The sequence below is a fragment of the Sciurus vulgaris genome (genome assembly GCF_902686455.1).
Source record: "Sciurus vulgaris genome assembly, chromosome: 7".
Taxonomy (NCBI): Eukaryota; Metazoa; Chordata; class Mammalia; order Rodentia; family Sciuridae; genus Sciurus; species Sciurus vulgaris.
The window spans coordinates 133,598,674-133,618,800 of record NC_136467.1 but is presented as its reverse complement, the minus strand read 5'-3'; the positions used below and the strand labels follow the sequence as shown (position 1 = coordinate 133,618,800).

The 20,127-nt window shown below is 49.9% G+C and overlaps 1 protein-coding gene across 1 annotated transcript; it reads right to left on the bottom strand.

The window, feature by feature from the left end:
- Positions 1–3,311: 3,311 nt before the first annotated feature.
- On the bottom strand, positions 3,312–9,747 carry FOXF2 (forkhead box F2). The gene is made up of 2 exons (XM_079148802.1): positions 8,417–9,747; positions 3,312–4,933 (listed from the first exon to the last, which is right to left on the bottom strand). Exons 1-2 carry the CDS (start codon positions 9,609–9,611, stop codon positions 4,770–4,772), a joined length of 1,359 nt encoding a protein of 452 aa, XP_079004928.1. The 5' UTR covers positions 9,612–9,747; the 3' UTR covers positions 3,312–4,769.
- Between the last annotated feature and the right edge of the window lie 10,380 nt (positions 9,748–20,127).

The window sequence follows — 20,127 nt, the reverse complement described above, 5'->3', positions numbered from 1 at the left end:
TCAGCCATGGGATGGGCAGGGTTCTGTATCGCACCCCACACACCCCAGGAAATGGAGAGCTGAATATTTATCATTGGGATTGCTGTGGCCTCGGGGCACTCTGAACTCCAAAAGGCTTCCAGGACTTTCATTTTTTTCCCCAGTGTTTGTGTGCCTGACCCTCCCTGGCCCAGTGTCTACATTTGTGATATTTTCCCTTGCTAAGATAGTGTTTCATAGAGGCAGGTTTGGTAAAATGTATTTCCGCTCTGATAAAATATATTAAAATATATTTCCATTCTAAATAAGTTGGTGTCTGTTTTGAATTAATCACCATGATGCACAGTAATTAGGTATACATGAGTCCACACAGAGAGTTTTTCTTTCGGGAGGGAGCTTGCTAATTCTGTTTACTGTTTTACAGTGGCATGTTCTGATTGCCTGAAGATTTTCTCCAGAAATTAGACTTCTACATTCTCACAGTAGATTTTTAGATTCCTCCTTTCCAGATCTGTCTTTTCTACCTCTTCCCCTCCCTTATTTTCTCTGTCTCTTCCTCCCCGTTTTTCTTTTTTCTCTCTTTCCCTCCTTGCCTTCCCTCACCTACCACCAGGGTACTGCCTGGCCCACTTATACCTAGAATGCCTATAGTGTACTCTGAGATCACAGCCCCTTTTCCTTTCCTTCTCTGTTCCACTCTTGAAAGGTTTTACAATCAATAGAATAATTTTTTTCCTAAGCCACCTCCTGCTTGGAGAATTCTGACATTGCTGCTGTGTTTGAGTACTGAGACTTAGTGCTCTTCTGAGCCAGGGAGACCTTAGTGACTCCTCCTGACTCCTCTGTGCAAAATTTATTGAAAAGAACATGTACCCTTTTGGTTTTAAACAGAAATGGGGAGATTCTATCTTCTGGTTCAGGGTTTGAAGTTAGGCCTAGTGTTTTCTCAGGGGCCACTAAGTAATGACAGAGGCATGTGAGTGTACAACTTTTTCTAAAAAATACTCTCCATTTTAGATCTGGGCTTAACTAACTGGACTAGCCTTAACACCCTCTACTAGCAGCTGTAAATATCTGTCTAACTGTCTAGAGCTATGGTTCTCAAAGCGTAGTCCCTGGATCAACATCATAGCATCGCTTGTGATTTTTTTTTTCAGTGCTAGTGAAGTAATACCAATTCTTGAAACCTGCCCCAGACCCACTGAAACAGCAATTGTGGGGGGCTCCCCAGGCAATTCAGATTCACACTTAAGTTTGAGAACAACTGTTCCCAAGTGAAGACCACCACTACCACTACATCAGCAATATCAGATGTAAAGTTCTATATAACACTGGGAAATGCATGAAAGGAACTGAAATTAGAACACATGGGTCGAGCCCATCAAAACCATAACCTAGTGCAAATCTGTAAATAGAATTGAGATCCCTATGCTTTAATTTAGATCCGGAATGTCACTTAAAGACCTGTGTGTTAAAGGTTTGGTCCTCTGCTCTTGGTGTTATTAGAAGGTGCAGTCTTTGTAGCTAGGACCTAGGGGAGGTCTTGAGGTTATTGGGGGATTGTCCTTGAAGGGGATTGTGGGATCCCAATCTTCTTCACCATATAACTCTCTGGCCATGAGGTGAGCAGTTTTCACCACTTCCGTGCACTTTGCCATGATGTTCTGCCTCTTGTACTCCTGAATGGGATGGGGCCTATTGATCATGGACTAAAGCATCCAAAGTTTTGAGCCAATGTATTTGAGCAAATGTATTTTCCTCTTTATGAGTTGATTATCTTAGGTATTAGTTATGGTGGTAAAAAGCTGACTAACTCACCCCACATCATAGGGATATGGCTTCTTCCCTAACTAAAAACAAATAACAAAACAAATCTTTCACAAAATAATTAAGTGTCTTTTTATATGTCATTTTATTGTGTCAATGAGTAGCAAATTAAGTGTTCATAATACATTTGATAAAATAGTTGAAGGATGGGCTGGGGATATAGCTCAGTGATAGAGCACATGCTTAGCATGTAAAAGGCCCTGGGTTCAATCCTCAGCACTCAAACAAACAAAAACCAGTGACATTTATCCCCAGTTAAGTTAGTTCAAGCAGTGAAGTACTTGTTTGAGAACTTACTACCAACATTGGAGCAAAATTTAAGGCTAAGGACTGCATGCTTCTGAGAGAAAGAGAGAGAGAGAAAAGAACTGGACATTAACTTGTCTTTGAAGGAAGGGCAGTTAGGGGAAAAGCAATTCTGATTCGAAAAGAAAGAGAACAATGACCTTAGCTGGGGAGAAATCTGGAAATGTACCAAGGTGGGAAGTCAGGATATTAGCACCTACTAAATGTGGGCAGGTACTGTGGATGAATTTCTATCAGGTTTCAGGATGATATTATATGGAAAGAGTAAAATAGAAAACAACATTCTCTAAAACCGTAAAGTATAATTCCTCAAAGTAAGGTATTCTAAATGTCTGTCGGCAGTGCACCACGAAATGGGTCATTTTGTAAAATTGTTCTTACAGGACCGACGATCCCCATGCGCGGGTCTCCTCAAACCACTAGGGGGCGCGCTGGCCCTCCCAATGCGGGCAGTCAGACAGACGCGGAGTTTTTGTCTTTGAGGTCCTGTCATTCTCTGTATAAACAAGTTACGTTCAAGTGTTTAGGATATAAATTACGACCATGCCGGCTGCCTCGGAAGGAATGTAAACACAGCACTGTGGTCGGAGCAAACTCTGAAACTGACTTCATAATTTATAGCAGGCCCCCGAGTAACTCGGTGTAAAAGAAAAGACGAAAAAAGAAAAGAAAGCGGTGTGTGTGGGGGGTGGGGGTGGGGGAGGCCCTATTTAACTGGAAATATAATAAGAGACAAAAAATGTTTAAATCACAGTTTAATTTTTTTAAAATAGAGGAAGGAAGATAAGGAAGATGTCTAAGACTTTTTAAAACAAGATGTTTTACTCACAAACTGTCTCTGCATTGAAATTTACTAGGTACACCAAAATCCCCCACAAGTGAGAGATCTCCTTAGTGGTAACTAAGTACCTAGTAATGGATTAGCAGGGAGACCTTTCAGGGGCTCAGAAACGAAGGTGAGTTTCCCATTCAGTAAAGCAAAAACACAAACACAAACAAAAATCCAGAACTGAGTTGAACAGAAAAACAACCACAATGTGATTATGGTTGAAAATGTCTCTGTTCCCGCTCAGAGTGTGAAGGACAGGTCAGACAGAGGGTGGGCTGGGTAAGAAATAAGGCCTGCTACCTATTGGTTTGTGTTTTTCTCTTTAATTCAGAGTTTGCCAGCTCTTTGTGTCGTGTTCATGATTTCCCAGTAAGAGAAGAAAAAAAAAAAGGGGGGGGGGAGGGGGGGTTTAAAGAAACCCTGAGGGAAAACTCTGTTAAACCTGGGTCCCAGTTTAATGCCCTGCCTCATAGCAGGAATTCCCTTCACTAACCCTCAGCAGCCTTCCCTAGGAACTCTTCAGGTCTGTCATCACCCATAGTAAAACTGCAACCTGCCAAACAAAAGTAGGTTCTGTCCTTTGGGCACCTTTTCCTCAATGGGCTGGTAAGCCCCACTTGGACAGGTGCTAGGTGATGGCCTACCACTCTGCCCCCACATCTGTCACTTGATCTAGTAAGGAAGGGGAAAGAGCAAAGTACAGAATTCTTTTGCAGCACAGGAAAGAAAACAAAAGGGACACAGAATTGGTTTTCTCACATCAGACTGTTGTCTTTCATTATCTTTCCTGGTTTTCACTTAAGTTCTTTTCACCTTCTGTTTTTTGTTTAGCCAGAAAAAGTGAGGGTGAAGTAGAGGAAGGTATAACAGAAAGCATTCCCTCTTTTCTTTCTCTCCTGAGAAGACCCACAATCGCAACCTGGCCTGTGTTCCTCAAGGCACAGACCCCACACCACGTCAATTATACAATGTGGGGGTGGGCAGGGTAGAGTTGCAGTGCTGGATGGGGGTTGTGTGTTGGGGGCGAGGAGAAATCTGGCCATTGATCCATCCATAGCAGGGTGCCTGTAGAGGAAACAGATCCCTAAAACAACTACTTGTCATATACATTTTATTGAAAAAAAATTTTACATCAAAATACTTCTGGCAAACTGTAAAAGTATACATAAGTGCAAATATATCCTCCTTTGAAAATACAAGCAAAGTGTGAGTATACACGAAGATCATAAAAATATCTTTAAAATATGGTGGTAGAAAACAACCTTGTAAAAATGTTGTATTGTCACAATACTGAGAACCGTTTTCTTAAAATAGATGTGTTGGTTCTAAATCATTTCTTCATAATGTTCTTTGGCACCTGTATACAAACCTAGTGTTTGGGGGAAACAGAAGTCTCCTAACTAGCTAGGCAACAAGATGAGGCTTTCTTGAAATCTTGTGCTTAGCACTGCCTTTTTGAAAAGCACACAAGTTTTCATAGACCAAGAAAAACACACACATACACACAACTTGTCTGCTTTTTTTCAGACCCTGATTACTAAGGCAATGGCCATCCCAGAGTTGTAAGTTTATGTTTTACACGTGGTAACTTGTTACTATCCCTCAGTCCATGCTCTCCCTCATCTGGTGCATTATCTTGCCAAGGGTTTCCCTCTTCCAACGATAGGGAAAAATCAGCAAACGAGGCTCTCCTGGGCATTCAGGCTAAGTGACAGAGTGCTACTTACTGCTATCCGCATGCACATTGTGAGTCCTCCGCAGTTCCTATCTGCCTCTTAGCGGAAGACGAAAAGAGAGGAGAGAGGGCCTTCATGTGGCCTTTGTCCATTCACATGACACAGGGCTTAATATCCTGACACACGCTCTGATGGTGATGGTGATAATAAGACCCACTTGCAGAAGGATGGAAAGAAGAAATGCCATTGAAATTGAGGACGAAATCTTTTCTGTCACACACTGGAGTTGCGTGATGCTGGTAACGAGGCAGTCCCACTGAAAGAAGTAAGAAAGAGGGGGGGGAAACTCATTTTAGACACAAAGTCACCCAGCTGATGATGGGGTGCATTGTTTTTAAAATTTTGACTCAGGGTGTGTTTTTTGGTGCATTGTTATGCAGGAGCAGTAGAGAAAACCCAGCTCTGAAAGTCTCTTATTTCAAACTGTCAGTCCTTGGTCCTTGGTCTGGAATCATGTTTTGGTGTGGTCTGATGTAAGGGCAAGATCTTCCCTAATGGGGTGTTCCTGTATTCCTGAATTCCCTTGCCACTCTGAGGCTGGGGGCAAGGACTTTGGTCTGAACCTGGTGAACACAGGCTGAGAACACAGCCTCCAGGCCCTGAATCCTGGGTGCAAACGCGGACTAAGCGCCCTCCCCGCAGAACTACCACTGCCGCCTTCTCCTCTTGTTTTGGGCTTTATTTTGTAATTAACTGGCCTGGAAAGAGTAGTGAGCAGCAGAGGGATGGTTCCCGGTGCCAAAGGGGATGACAGAAAATAATCCCATTGCAAGAGAAAGGGACAGGAAAGGTAAGCGCAGCTCTCTTCCCGTCTACAGCGTCTGCGGTCAGGAAAGTCTCAGATTTTTGTCAAGGACTTCAGGGACAGAGAAATGCTCCTCGGTGCGAGGCATCTGGCAGCACAAGGAGACTCTGAGGGAGCCTCAGGCCGGTAGAGGATGGAGAAAGGCCTATACCTCGCTTCCCTAGGCTGCTCCTCCGCCCAAGGTCTGAGCCGGCGCTTCTCCGCGCCGATCTGCCGCCCACTTTTGCTTTTGCTTTCTCGGCGCCTCTTGGCCCCGGAGCACAATCGACCAAAGGTGTCCGGAACGCTCTCAGTTCCAGCATCTCCCTGCTCGGCCTCTTTCATTGCCGAGCTGGGTAAGGCTCCTTTGCTTGGATCATTTCTGGTCACCCTGGTGATGTGGGCAGCACACATCGCACACTGTGTCGGGCCGGATTGTTTTTCAGTAGAAAAAAACCGTACTCGGGACCAACGAGGCCCTACTCATGTCGCCCCAGGCGCCTCCGGAGAGACCAGGCTGCTCAGTGGCCGGTGACTCGGCCCAGGTGATTGCTTGGTAGCTGCTAACAAGAACTGCACTGCATTATTAAAGCAACCACTGGCCCACGCTTTCCGGACGCCGCCGTGCGGGTTGCTCTGGACACAGGTGCGTTTGCTCAGCACACTAGTGCACGCCGTGGTCCCAGTTCCTGGACCACAAAATAGCGGGCTCCTGCAGGACGGAGAACAAGAGCTCATGCCTCCCAACTGCAGTCTGCGCTTTAATGTGCAGGGCGGGATGACAAAAACCGGAGATTCTTCTTGAAAGAATCGCAGGGCTTAATGAAGAGCGGAAGGCCACTCGGGTCCTGGTGGGCCACGCTATCCACTGTCTGAACACACCCGCCACCGTCACAGGATCGAAAAATGGGAAGGTGTGGGTAGCATGGGTGTGCTGGGGTCGGGTGTGCTATGTGCATTTGTACACTTGCTGAACTGTGTGCCGGAGTGTGGTGGACGTCCTCAACCCACAGCTTCAGCCCTGCCCGGCCTCCCCTGGCCTTCAGTCTGGCGTAGCCCATCCGGCCATGCACTCCAAACCAGACCCTGCAGGGCCTGGGTGCACCGGGCCACTCCTCCTCGAAAGCCCATTTGGGAGAAGCTAACAAGGGGCGGAAGACAGCAAGAGGAGGAAGGAAGATACTGAGGTCTCAGCCTGAGCTCACCGGGTTCAGACCAAAGGTCTCAGCCTCAGAGTGGTATGGCTGGAGCTATCGACGGGCCTCCCCGAGCCTTCCCAGTCGGGAGGTCCTGCACAAGTTCTAAGGAAGGCCAGCCCCAGGAGGTGATGGACAGGAGCGCAGAAGACTGCCTGCTAGCTCTTGGAAATTTTCATCCTCTCCCAGAATCATGCTTGCAGATCCTGGGATTTTTAGGGGCTTGCCTGTGGGCTTGGAGTGTGGGGTGGGACAAGTGCGGCCTCACATAAGCATCAGGAGCCCCTTTTTTGTTTGTTTTTTTCCCCAGAGTACTGTTTCCTGGCACTGCAAAGTCTTGGAGTCTGGGTTCAAGTTGAGTAGGGGCTGCGAGAAGGAGGCCAGGGTGGCCTTTTGGGTTGGGAGAGGAGCAGGCAGGCAGGCAAGGGTGCTGGTGGGCTCCAGTCTAGTGTCTGAGAGAGATTGACAGCCTGTGGGGGTAGAGGGGGGCTCAATAAGAGGGGTGTCTGTATTGGTTACTTGTTGAAATTCCCATAAAATTGAACAAGGCTCTGCTCTCAGTGGGTTAAGTCAGGCTAAAATCCTCTCTGGTGTGGTCCTGCCGAGACTGTCTTTGTTTAGTTAACCTCTGAGACCCGCATTTAAAAGGCCTATTTGGGAAATTTCTCTGTCCAGGGAACCAACATCTTTTGCCCATTTCTGGGCTTTCCTTCTCCCCTGATGCTCTTGCTGCACACAGAGTCACGAACATATAAAGTATGCATCATTCTGTGAATGATTTTCTAATCAGGGAGGGAGGTAATGTGAGGCAGAACTACCTTTGGGCCCTGACTTTGACAAGCAGACTCTGTGGATTTTAATCTGCAGGCCGGTCCTCCTAGAGGTTAATAAAAGTTTATCTTTCAGATAAAGTTGGCTAAATATTCAAATTCTCTCTACTCCCCCAATCCTCCCCTCCCACCTTTCACTGCTTTCCACAAGTCAATAAATTTTCATAATCTGCAACCCACACAATTTAAATCAGCCACACTACAAGTAGCCTCCAGGCACATTTCTTAGGGGAGTTACAGCAGAGTTCTCAGGTTCTGCTGCCCCAGGACATGCATGTGTCATCGACAAACCGTGGTCCACTCTGCATGTGGGACTCCTCCTTAACAGTCAGTGGCCCCTCTACTGACAACCTCCCTTTAGTGAATGACTCTGGGACCCCACTCTGCTTTTCCCTCTGCCTTCCCAATCCCCTCCTTTCAACACTTGCTCAGTTAAGAACCACCCCCATACACATACACTCCAAGATACAGACTAACAATTACTTTTTGACAAAGGCAGCAAAATGAACTTAAAAAAAAAAAAAAAAAAAAAAAAAAAAGGACAAGAGGAACTAGAACCAAACACAGCTCCTTGGTCAAGGTCCCCAGAGGCCACATGCCTTCTCTCAAAACTAAGTCAGGCCTGAATCAGGAAATCCAAAGTCCAAATAGAGACATCCAAGGCGGCCAGAAAGGTGGACGACTCTGCACCATCATCCTAGAAGTTGGGCAATTCTGAAGACCCTAATCCTAACCAAGGGTACCCAGGAGAGCAGTGGGAACCAGATCACCGGCATCCCCCTATGAATAAGGTGCCAGCTCCCCATCATCTGCTCCTCCCCATGCTCTCAGACCCAAGGCTTTGTTGTCCCTGAGGGAGTGACAGTGGCCGCTGGGCCTAGAGGCTTAGATGTAGGCCCCAAAGGGCCACTCTGGGCGCGATGTGTTACCTGAGAGGTCCTCGCGGGCATTCTGGTGCAAGTAGCTCTGCTCCAGCGAGTAAGAGGACATGCTGGAGTGCAGGCCTGCAGAGGCCGCGGGGTTGCTGCTTGGCGTCAGGGCGGGCGGCTGCTTGAGGTAAGGCGAGGCGCCAGGCGAGCTCCAATGCGCCGCAGGACTCGTGTAGGGCGAGTGGCACTCGATGGCGCTCGCCATGGCTGGGGATGAAGGCACTGGGCTGCTGCTGCTGTCCGGCCCATAGTCCCCGCCGCCACCGCCACCACCCCCGGCCGCACCGACGCCTCCGGGGCCCGCGGGCACCGGGCAGCTGGCCATGTAGGTGGATCCGGGATTGGGCGACATGTGCGGGACGTGGTGGTGATGGTGGTGGTGCGGATGCGCGTGGCCCGGGGCTCCTGCGCCGGCATCATAGCCTGCAGGCATCATGTCGAGGCCACCGTAGCCCCCTTGGCCGTGACAGCCAAGCGGCGCCGAGGGGGGCGCCTGGAAGTCGAAGCCCTGGGGCAGCAGCGAGGCCCCGAAGCCCAAGCCGCTCACCACGCGATGGTACATGGGCTTGAGCGCCTGGCACTTCCGCCTGAATCCGCGCGGCCGGCGGCGGAAAGAGCCCTCCTCGAACATGAACTCGCTGGCCGGATCGATAGTCCAGTAGTGGCCCTTGCCCGGCCGTCCGAGGCCCTTGGGCAGCTTGATGAAGCACTCGTTGAGAGAGAGGTTGTGGCGCACCGAGTTCTTCCAGCCCTGGTAGGCGCCGCGGAAGAAGGGGAAGCGCGCCTGCAGGAACTGGTAGATCTCGCTGAGCGTCAGACGCTTGCTGGGGGAGCTCTGGATGGCCATGACGATGAGCGCGATGTAAGAGTAGGGCGGCTTCTCGGGACGCCGTAGCCCCGAGTTCGCTTTCTTGGCGCCTCCGCTCCCGGCGCCTGATCCACTGCTGCCGGCCGAGTTCTTGCAGGCGGCCGAGGAAGCGCTGGCCGAGTTGGCGGAGGACGAGGCACAGGAGGCGGAGGACGACGACGACGCCGACGAAGTGGTCTCCAGGGCGGCGGCTGCGGCGGCGGCGGCGGGGGGCGGCGGGCTCATCAAGGCGGCCTGGAGTGCGCCGGGGGCCGGGCTGCACGCGCGGCGGAGCGGGGCCGGCGGCGGGCGCGGCGGGGGCGGCGGCGGCCCGCCCTCGGTGGTCATCTGGGACCCGGGAGCGAGGCCCGGCCTGGGGGGCGGGCCCCGGGCCGGGAGCGGAGGCACCGGAACGGGGTCGGCCCAGAAGCCGGGCGAGCGCCCTAGCCCGCCGCCCGGGCTGCAGCCGTGGCCACTCCGGGCCAGCGCTTCGGCGTCGCCTCCCTCAGCTCTTCTGGGGCTTCTGGCGGCGGCGGCGGCGGCGGGCAGGAGGCAACGCCCCGCGCATCCCTTTCCCGAGGCTCGGTCCCCCGCCTTGCGCAACCTCCTCCCAGGCCGAGAAGCCGAAGCGACCGGACGCCGGGAGGCAGCGCCCGTGAGCTGCGACTGTGGCCGGGACCCCGGGGACGAACCCGACGTCTCCCTTCAGGAGCACTCCTCTCTCTGTCTCTCGGACTTCCTCCCTCCCGCGCCCTCCCCGCGGCCGTCCTCCCTCCCTCCCTCGCTCCCTCCCTCCACCCCTACCCCGCCCTGCCCCCTCCTCGCTCCAGGCCGCTGCGGGGAGGGCGCGCTGGGGGCGCCGCGCTTACTCCTCCCCCCTCCCAACCTGGCGGCCCGCTCCCTCTCTCATCTTCTTAACTCTCCAAGGACGTTTTCTCTTAGTTCTTCTCTGGTCCTCTTTCCCTTTTCCCACCTACTCTCTTTCGAATGGAGGGATAACCGAACAACTCACATTTTGCTAAGAGGACGACCCCCTCCTCCCCCCGCAAGACTTGATTACCTATGACTTCATGAAAACATTCTCTTTGCCCCTTCCCGCAGTCCCTGATTCCCCTCCCAGAAACCAGCCGCCCCCCTGGGAGTGGACCCACCCCTCCTTCCCTCCCCCTCCCCCTTTCCTCCTCCCAACCCAGCCCCAGCCGAGTGGTGCAGCCGCTGGTGCCGCCGCCGGGAGCCGCCTTCCCCAGTGCCCGAAGTGACACCATCTGTCAACTTCATTTAGACATTGCGGCCCTCAGCCACACGCCAGGGTGCCAGACGCCCAAAGGTAACGTGCCAATCCTCTCTTCTTCTGGCCGGGCCTGCAGGCTCGGGGAAAATTGTTTTAGTAATGGGTGAACGCCGGGCGCCCCAGGATTGCGGCCCCCGGACGATCATGGACATTTTGGGAAGTTTGACCAGAGGGATTTGGATGCAGAAATCTGGCCCAGTTTCAGAGACTCTGGAAACCTGGGTCGATAGTACGCATGTTTGCATTTTAATACCACTTCCTTTTGGTTTTTGACTTCATGGCTTGTTAAAAAAAAAGAAAGAAAGAAAGAAAGAAAGAAAGAAAGAAAGAAAGAAAGAAAGAAAGAAAGAAAAGAAAGAAAGAAGAGCCCACCCCGAGATAAGCGCGAAAGCTGTGTTTCAATTCAATCCCGAAGGAACCTGCATCTGTAACGTTCTCAGTCTCATTGTTGCCCACCCTAAAATGTGTCATCTCTAGCTTCTATAAAAGAACACACCACCCCAGTTGTGGCTTATTCTCTAAGAGCCCTGGCTCTGAAAGAGATGTGCCCTCAGGAGAAATCATTTCCAATGAGACCCGACAGTTAGTTATTGGATTACACGTGTAGGCAAATGTAGTCTGACCAGGGATAAGGGCTGGGAATAGGGAGGAGAACAGGAGGCCAGGAGCAGACCGGGCCACACAGAGGCTGATGGGGAGGCCCAGAGGGAAGGTACTACAGAACAGGGGACCAAATAAGAGCAGAGCCTGGCATCCCTGTGCATCTATCTTAAAGGACCAATGTGAAAGAGCATGTGTGGGTGCCTGGGGAGATGGGGGTAAAAGAAGGGGAGATGGTGCAGGGACCCAGGTAAAGAATGCAGCAAAAACCCTTGGGTGCAGCAGAGCTGAGCCCCTTGGGACTGGCACCAGCTCTCTGTGCCCCTGGAGTGCATGGGGGTCTGATCCTGGCTGAGAGTACTGGTGGGTCTGTAAAAGCAGAGGAAAGTGGGGGTGGGGAGGTGGAGGAGGGGGTTGGGCTGGGGCTGGGGCTGGCCCCAGACAGTGACCTGAAGTTGAGTGGAAGCAGGCTTTTTCCATCAAACCCTGCCTGGATACCACACACAGAGACCGAGTGTCAGTTTACTGCCCTGAGCCGGGCTCCTTTTCCCTAAGCTCCACAGTAATTAGACAAAGAAAACCTAAATTAGCTGAACAGGCGTCGACAGCTTCCTCCAGAGCACCCCTGGTACCTACATGGGAATGTGTCCGAAAATGGCCTGATTGTAGCCAAAAGTCAGCTAAGAAAACACCACCAAACCGAACTCAGTTTACCACTCATTTCCAAGAGAAAAAAGAAACAAGTCGCTCTTTTCCGGAAGGGATGTTTTGATTGAGTGGGAGTGGGGGGTTTGCAGTTGTTTCCACTTTCTAAGAATTTCTTTCTGACTGACTGGTGAGCATTTTGTGGGGATAAGTCCTCATTTATTCCATTCAGTTTTTTTCCTCTTACTGTCTTTTTGCCATTTTGTGTAGAATAATTTAAAAATCTATAACTAAATATGGAAGTAAATATGTGCTCACTAAGTCAATGCTCTAAGTGTTTGAAAATAATTAAATAAAATAGAAACTGGAGTGGGGAGAGTGGTAGTAATTGACTTAGACTTACATATACTTCGGTGTGTCTGCTTTAAATAGGAAGAACATCCAGGAGAAGAGTGGGAGAAGGAAGACTTTTTTTTTTTTTTTTTTTTTTTTTTAGATAGGGGTGAGGAACAGTGTGTTTGGGGGAGCACTTAGCAAGTAAGTATCATTGTCATTTAGCCACAAACCCTCTCTGATTTTTGGCACCTGGGCATTCTATATGTGTATTGGCTCCCAGGAGGGTACCTGCTTTAAGAGCAGGCTTGAAAGGGTTGTAGGACCCCAAGACTCAACAATAAAAGGTACTAAATCTTAAACACCAGGCAGGACCAGAAATAACCTTCTATGCCAGTAGTTCTCAGTTGGAGTCATGGATCACTTTGAGAATGGACAGAAGCTATGCAGCCTGTCTACACACACACACACACACACACACACACACACACACACATTACTTTGTATTTGCTTGGGATTTTAAGAGTTTGCTGGTACTCATTTTTTTAAAAAATCCACATTCTACATATTTTTTTTTAGCTTTTACTAATTCAACTTGTTAAGTTATGAGGGAATATTTTTTCAGGCTTCCTTCTCCATCCAAATAGCAATGGTATTCATTTTACTGAAATTCTCTAAACTTGCAACAAATCCCACTTGCATTTTGGTGAGTGTAACAGGGGCCCAGCCAGAGCCTGGAAAGGCAATAGGCACTGGACAACAGTTAGAGCGTGGGTTAGGTTTGCTGACTAGAAGTCGACTTTCTTCCCAGGGGTCTAAATACTATTCCCAAGACCCCCAAACTCTAGAAGGATGTGGAGTTTGGTGACCTTGAGTGTGTTTGGGTAGGGTTTCTCTCTAGAACTCTTTCTTGGAGCCCCTACTTCTGATTGTGCCGTTGGCAGAGGCTGCCTAAGATGTCTTGCCACAAATTATTGATGGGCAAGTGATGCAGCTGGCCTATTGTGGGAGTCCAGGGCTCCAAATTCAGTGCTTTATTTTTTCACCACATTGCAGCAAAATTTCTCTGACGTTTGTTTTCATCACTGATAGGTACGAATTTATTGGATAAGAATGAATGCGATAACAAATTAGGCCAAATTATTTTTGCCTGGCAAGAAAATGACGTTGTTTGGTAGACAGGGTTTATTTATTTGTTTATTATTTTGGTGGTGTTGGTGACTGAACTCAGGGCTTCATGACATGTTAAGCAGGCTTTCTACCACTGAGCTACACTACCAGCCCTGCAGACGTGGTTTAAAAGGAAATCTGTGTTTGTCTCTGAAGCACAGCCTTGCTTGGGTCAGCTTTCCTCTCTAGGAGGTCCCTTATGATGGTGAGCTCTCCTCCAATGACTTTAACTCCTTATAAACAACAAAAATCTTGATTTTTTTTTCCCTACAGGAAGGAAAGGTACGATTCGTTTAAATAATTCTAGATCAGCCCAGGCGCTTCTTGGTTAACCAGAAATATACAGCCCCAGGGTCGATCGGACCTCTTCTCCACCCGGGTTTGGTTGACTGACTGTCTTGGGCTGTGGGTTCCTTTCCCGCTCCAAAACTTTAGGTCCCACCCCTGCCCCAAATGAAGGGAATGTAAACTTCGCGAAGCTTGGGTTTCTCCGATTTTGCTCTGTAATCGGCGTTTTATTCTAGGAAATCTCATCATTATTGCGGTTTAAATCTTATGTTCTTAGCATGCTTCCTCTGCTTCGTGGGTTTTACATGAAATGGCTTAGACTAAACCGGTTACGGACAGCAGAGCCGCATCTGAGCGGACAACGTTTACGGCCATTAAAGACATCTTTAGGGTAGTTCGCGCCCCGCGGCACCCCTCCCTTCCTTCCGCCCTGGCCTGGGAGGAGGAAAATCTCTTCCCAGTTCAGTCTGAAATTGACTACCTTTGTCACCCTGGGTTTAGGTACTCTATTATGGTGCCTAGAGGATTCCTGAACTCCAGCGAGACGTTTCTAAATGTACACGGCAGGAATTCATTGTTGGGGCTTAGGGATGTCAGCGTGGTTGTGAAACGGACGGACGGAAACGCACCACTATGCATCCCGCAGAGGCCTCTATAGAAACTTCAAGTTACCATAGAAAATCTGGGCCGGGAACAGCATTAGGCTGTTACTCCAACTCAGGGATTAGAGAGGGGAAAGGGGCGAGGAGGGGTAACTGCGAATTTTACACCTCTCCTGGCGTCTGCTCTCCTTCCTTGGTCCAGAATCCCCCAGACCTCCGGGTTTGAACACCAGCCACCCAATTCTGAATGTTTATTTGGATCAATTCTTCCGCTTTTCAAACGTTTGTGTCCTGGGCAGGGCTCTTTTTATAGCCACCTTCCTGAGAGATCTGCTGATAGCCCCCAGATCTTCTGTGCTCAGCTGTGGGCATGACTCGGTGACCCACTTGGCCAGGTCTGAGGGTGTTTGCTGAGGGAGGAGAAAGATTCAATTTACCAGAACCCTATGCAAAGACCGGGCTTCTTCCACACTTTCCATATTGCGAGGCCAGGAACCCATCGACTAGGAGACCGAAATTTTGGGGTGCTCCCAGGGACCAGTTCATCGGCTAGCATTGCATCCCAGTCGGGGTGCAGGTACAGCAGTACCAGGTGGAGCATGGATTAGACACACAGCCTGCTGTGTTTAAGGGTTGGGCTGCCAGGGAGCGTAGAGAGTGTCTATGGTGAGAACGATCTGCTCCAACTAAAAGACAGGAGAGAAAAGGCCTGGATTGGGGATTGGAGCAGAATCGGTATTTGAGACTCCCAAGGTGGGGGTGGGGGCAGAACAAGTGGTCTTCCAGAAGAGAAAGAAAATAGCAGGGAAATCTGCACCGCATATTCCTGGAATCAAGTGTGGACCCTGATGGCGGTCAGCACGTTAATTTTGTGTCCATTGTGCATCTGGGAGGGAATAAAACCAGTTTTAGGGCACGGGACGGACCAAATTTTGGAGATGAAATGGAAGCTGGTAGGAGCCAGGCTGTGCCTTGAGATTGGGTGCCGGGCAAGGACCTGAGGACCCCCGGACCATCTTACACCTTCCCTGCGCCCTCTTTGCTGCCTCCGCCCAGGTTAACCCCCCGCCCCAGCCCACATGCCTCTTACTTTTGTAAGGCCTCCGGTTCCCTCTTCTGCCCACCTTCCGGGGTTCCTAATGAAGTAACTAGGCCTGTCCCACAAGCTAGGCAAATGGGTGGACCCTCTGAGCCCACCCGGGAGGCGCCTGCAGGGCCTGGAGGGGTCACCCCGGGCACAGAACCCAGAAGAGTAAGCACTAAGGTCTATGGGAGGCATCAACTAAATGTGCCCGGAGGTCCCGAGGCTGATCTTAGGTTGCCCCTCGCCACAGAGGGAAAACCCGCCGCTGGGAGCCTGCTCTCGGGGAAGCGCCCTGGAGGTCCTAGCCCAGCCCGGGTCGGGTTTTCATCTCTTGTCTGGTTCGTCTCCTCTTCGCCTGCCCTCCCTTCCCCCCAAATAAATAAATATCTCCAAGGGCAGCGAACTCAGCGGGGCGCCGGACCCTACGCGCCTGGGCGATAGATGAACTTCCTGGCGCATCAAAACTCTGCTCCAGTCCTCCCCGCCGAGCTCAGGATATGGGGCGCGCTTGCTTCTCTTCAGAAAAGGAAACGTAGCTCTTCCAAAAATATAAATCAGCTCTGACGTCCAAATATTTCTTTTGTCCTCCAGCATCCTCTGTGGGGATAAATAAAACGTGCTCGGCGCCCAGAGGCCGACTTGGGACCTCGGGGCGCCCAAATGCCGCCTCAGAGGAGCTGCCTTTTGGGTGTCCCCCCATCCTCTATTCTCTCTCTGACCCCCAGCCTGGCGATGGGTCCCAGTCCGGGTATGCGGCCTGATCCTTGGCCGCAAAGAAAGACATGGAGGGCAGGACCCCAGACCTTTGGAAGAGAAAGGCTCCCGAGACCGGTCCAAGAAGGAAGGGAATACTTGCTAGTAATAAGACAGAAGAGGAGGCCAGAAAACTCAGCCCTCGAATCTGAATGAGTTTGGAGCCCAAAGCTGCCTCTCCAGGTCTACCTTGCCTTCAAGGTTTACATCTCCCGGGAAAGTGCGCCCACCGCTTCCTGAATAGGGCACCTGATCTCCACCCCAATAGTCTATTCCTGCAGGGTCCATGCCTGTTTGAGGCCTAGCGGGGCCAAGGTGGGGCAACTCAGAGAACTGTTGCTCCTGAAGAAGCAAGGGAGCCAGTTCGGGGGCTTGGTCCTCAAGGGTCTCATGTGGTGAGCTCCTGAGGATGGCATTGAGACCAGTCATACTTAGCCACCCCTCCCCCCAGGAGTTCGTCTCTAGCTTGGACAGATTTGTGGTTGGGGCCTGGAAATCTACACTTGGTTACAGTCACAGGAAACAAGGATGGTGGAGAAGCTAGTGGAGTCCTTTAGGGAGATGAAATAAGGGTGAAATATTCCGAGTGGAGGAGTTGACCTGGAGGGTGTGTCCAGCACTTCCACTCCCCTTCTGGTTTCCCTGACACCATGGCTTTGGCAACCCACCGACCTTTCACCTGTCCCTCTTTCTCCAATGAATTTCACCTGTTCCTCTTTCTCCAATAAATCGCCCCTTGCGGCACCCACACCGCCACTGAAAGACTTTCCAGGGTCGGTGGGTCCCGGCATGAAGTCTCATCTGCCCAGGGTCCCCTTACTCTCCTCTCATGCACTATCATCCTGGCCAGGAGGGTTCTATTCCAGACCTGGGACTTGGCGGGGGGCAAGCCCGCCGTCCCTTCTCTCTTCAGGGGGGTCTTTATTGATGAGCTGCCTCAAGAACCCCCCGCCCAGAACTTCCCAGAGGGTTTAGACAATCCATCACCCACCACTTCAAGAATGCTTCCTCCCTTTCAAACACAATCCTTGCACACCAGACGGGCTGCAGTGGGGAGGGGCGCGCACTTGAAAAGAGAACAGCTATATAACCAACGTCAAAGCAGTCCCGCAACCTTTTGGAAACAGGGATTTGGGCCAAAAATCCCTCCAAATGATTTATGCGGCCTCACTCGCCCTCTTCCCCACCTTCCTCTTGACTCTGCCCTGCTTCTGCAGTCCCGCGGCCTGCACGGCCAATGCACACCCCTGCTCTGTGTTGAAAGTCAACCTCTGAAGGCTCTTCCGTGGGAAGTTTGCATTTAACGAGAGAAAAAGCGCTTTTCTTTTTGGGGTTCAGGGAGGAAAGAGAATTTTGACGGGGCCGCCATGCTTTCGAGACCTGGTCACGGTATCCTCATGGAGAGGAGTGAACTGGGAAGGCCAGATGTGGTCCTATGGAGTTGTCAAATGAGGGTCACCTTCCTTTCTTTGAGAGTCCGCGGATTTTGGGGTCTTGGAAGCTGTGCCTCCCCTTAGCCTTAGGCGCCAGGAATTCCTCCCGCTTCCGCTGGGTGGCGCCAGGCTCTCGGAAATCGCTGCCCGCGGGGCTGCCCAGGCGCGGTCCATCCCTTCCACCTGCTCTGGGCTCGCAACACTCACGGCCGGAGTTCCCCGAGGCCCCGCGGCCAAGGCCCCATCCCCGTCCTGAGACAAGTCAGTGTTTCACCCTCAGTTGTACAGATACCTCCAAATATTCTCGCGCATCTCGTACTCCGTTGGCCACCATAGGGCACATTCAGCTTTACCTACTCTACCCCTCCGTTTCCACCTCCAGGGGAAAATGAATCAGGCACTTGATACCCCTCTATTAGAACGTGCACTCTCTGAGGCACTTCGTGCTTCCTCAGGCCTTGTGAAGAAATGCAGAATTCAGTGCAGGTATTTTGGTTCCCAGGAGCAAAGGGCAGGCGCTGTGTTTTTAAGTTAGCCTGGAGCTCCTAGAACTCTCCTGTGGTCTAGTAGAAAACAAACGAATGAACCAAGGAAGCACCAAGCATCTGGAGAAGCGGGTTCGGGTTGATTCTGAAATGACAAGTATCATCCGTGAAGCTGTATCTTATCTTCTTGTGTCTGTGGTGTCAGGAAGACAACTATTTGCGTTCATCATCTCTCGTTTTTTTAAACTAAAGAAAACCCTTGCAACTCCCCAAACTTGTGCTGGTGAAAATTTGCAAGATAAAAGGAAACTTGAGGGTCCTTTTGAGGCGGGCTGGATCCAGAGGGAGAAAACATGCAGATAAGGGTAGGTTCCGCCAGGGGCGCTGAACTTGGAACCAGAGACCCAAATCATCACCGTTTGGCCCCTCTTCTGCGAGGTGGTCGGTGTCCAATAATGAACGGGGCTTCCTCTTTTCTGAGACAAGAAGTTAAGCTCCAGAGACTGAATTTTAAAAAATCTCTGAAAATTAACCTTACTGAGGTAAAATTTACATACAATATAACATCCAGTTCAAAAATGAAGAGGTTGAGTTTATATTGTCTTTTGTATTATGTTATTATCAAAAGTTTCCTAGTACATAATGGAGGGGCCATGCAGTAAGCCCCATACATCCGTCACCTGAATGGAACAATTACCAAGGTTTTGCCACATTTGCTTTATTCATCTCTTCTCATTCATTTCTTGCTGAAATATTTTAGAGCAAATCTAGGCAACAGGGTTTAAAAATGTATCTTATTACTTTTCACACTTTTCAGGTCCAACTCTTTCATACCTAAAATTGCATTTTGATGCAGACAAGCATAACCTTGCCTTAGGGAAGTTCAAACTTAGGGGGGACACTTTGTTTTGGATGTGTATTTTACTGACAACTCTCTGTCCTTAAGTGACTTTAAGCCCTGAAGTTTTTGGCTTTCCTTGAGCTGCTGAATCCTCGGAGAGGCTGACAAACTTTCACTCCAACACCTTCAATGGAAGCTGGGTACATGCTGTCTTTGGAATCTGTGAAAAGGGATATTCAGGTTCTTTCAGTTGCCAGAGTCAACCCCACATTGCCTTCCATACACACATGCCAGATCATTCATACAGAATGGGTGGCAAGATCACATGTCCTTTGAAAATATCTGTTTAAGTATGTACATGGGTGTATGCTTATCCATGTGGACTGTTCAGTAATTTTCAAATTGTTTATTCATACAGTGACTAACCATTGAAGGATTTTTCATATGGTTTGAAAGTGCCTGTGGTAGAATTTTGAACTAGGCTGGAGAGGCAATCCTCTCCCTAATCCCACCTCCAGAGTACAACATGACTCTACTCATATTTCACAAACATTTGTTCATGGATTGTCTGATTTTTCTACTCTCTGAACAATACATGTTACCATTCTTAGCATTTCCTTCATCCTCAACTGAAACCTTCAGCAAAGGAAGAGCTATGTGGTAGTTGTAGGTAGGTAGTCCACCATTTACAGTTTGACAGTTGCACCTGCTCCCTGTGGTTTTGGGTAAGTCACTTAAGATTTCTAAGCTTTGGTTTCTATTTTTTTTTTTTGTAAGATGGGAATAATAAAAATAAAATAATATAGCCCCTTCCCACGGTGACTATAAAGATGAAATAAAGTTGTAAAAAGCCATTAACATTCTGACAAATACACATTTATACTGTTATTTTTGGCCCAATCCAGTGAAGGCACTGTTTAGTTTTAAGGCATCCCTTAAGTTTCATGCGTACTTGGGATCATTCCTTCCCTGAGCAATCTCTAACAAGCATATTTGGTTTTGTCCTTAATAAGGAAAAGATGGGTACAATGTTTACAAATTTAAGTCCGTTTCTTCAGGCTAGGGTCCCAGCTCTCCTGATGTTTTTGGACTGTGGGTGAGGCCCCAATGCAAAGCGAGAATTCTAGGGGAGGAAGGAGACATGTTTCCTTTGGTGGAGTCAATGTGGCTCCTGAATATATCTGACTCTTTCGCAGCACGCGGGTGGAGACAGGCACCCTCGGAGCGCAGTTAGTGGTGTCTTCTAGGCTTGTGCAGGGCACCCCGGCTATGGCACAGGTTTGAGAGAGAGAGAGAGAGAGTGTGTGTGTGTGTGTGTGTGTGTGTGTGTGTGTAATTG

Excerpts from the sequence above, each read along its gene's own strand:
- FOXF2 (XM_079148802.1), bottom strand. The coding sequence starts at position 9,611 with ATGACCACCGAGGGCGGGCCGCCGCCGCCCCCGCCGCGCCCGCCGCCG. Across the intron at positions 4,934-8,416 it reads TGCCCGCGAGGACCTCTCAG|TGGGACTGCCTCGTTACCAG; the intron begins GTAACACATCGC and ends TACTTCTTTCAG.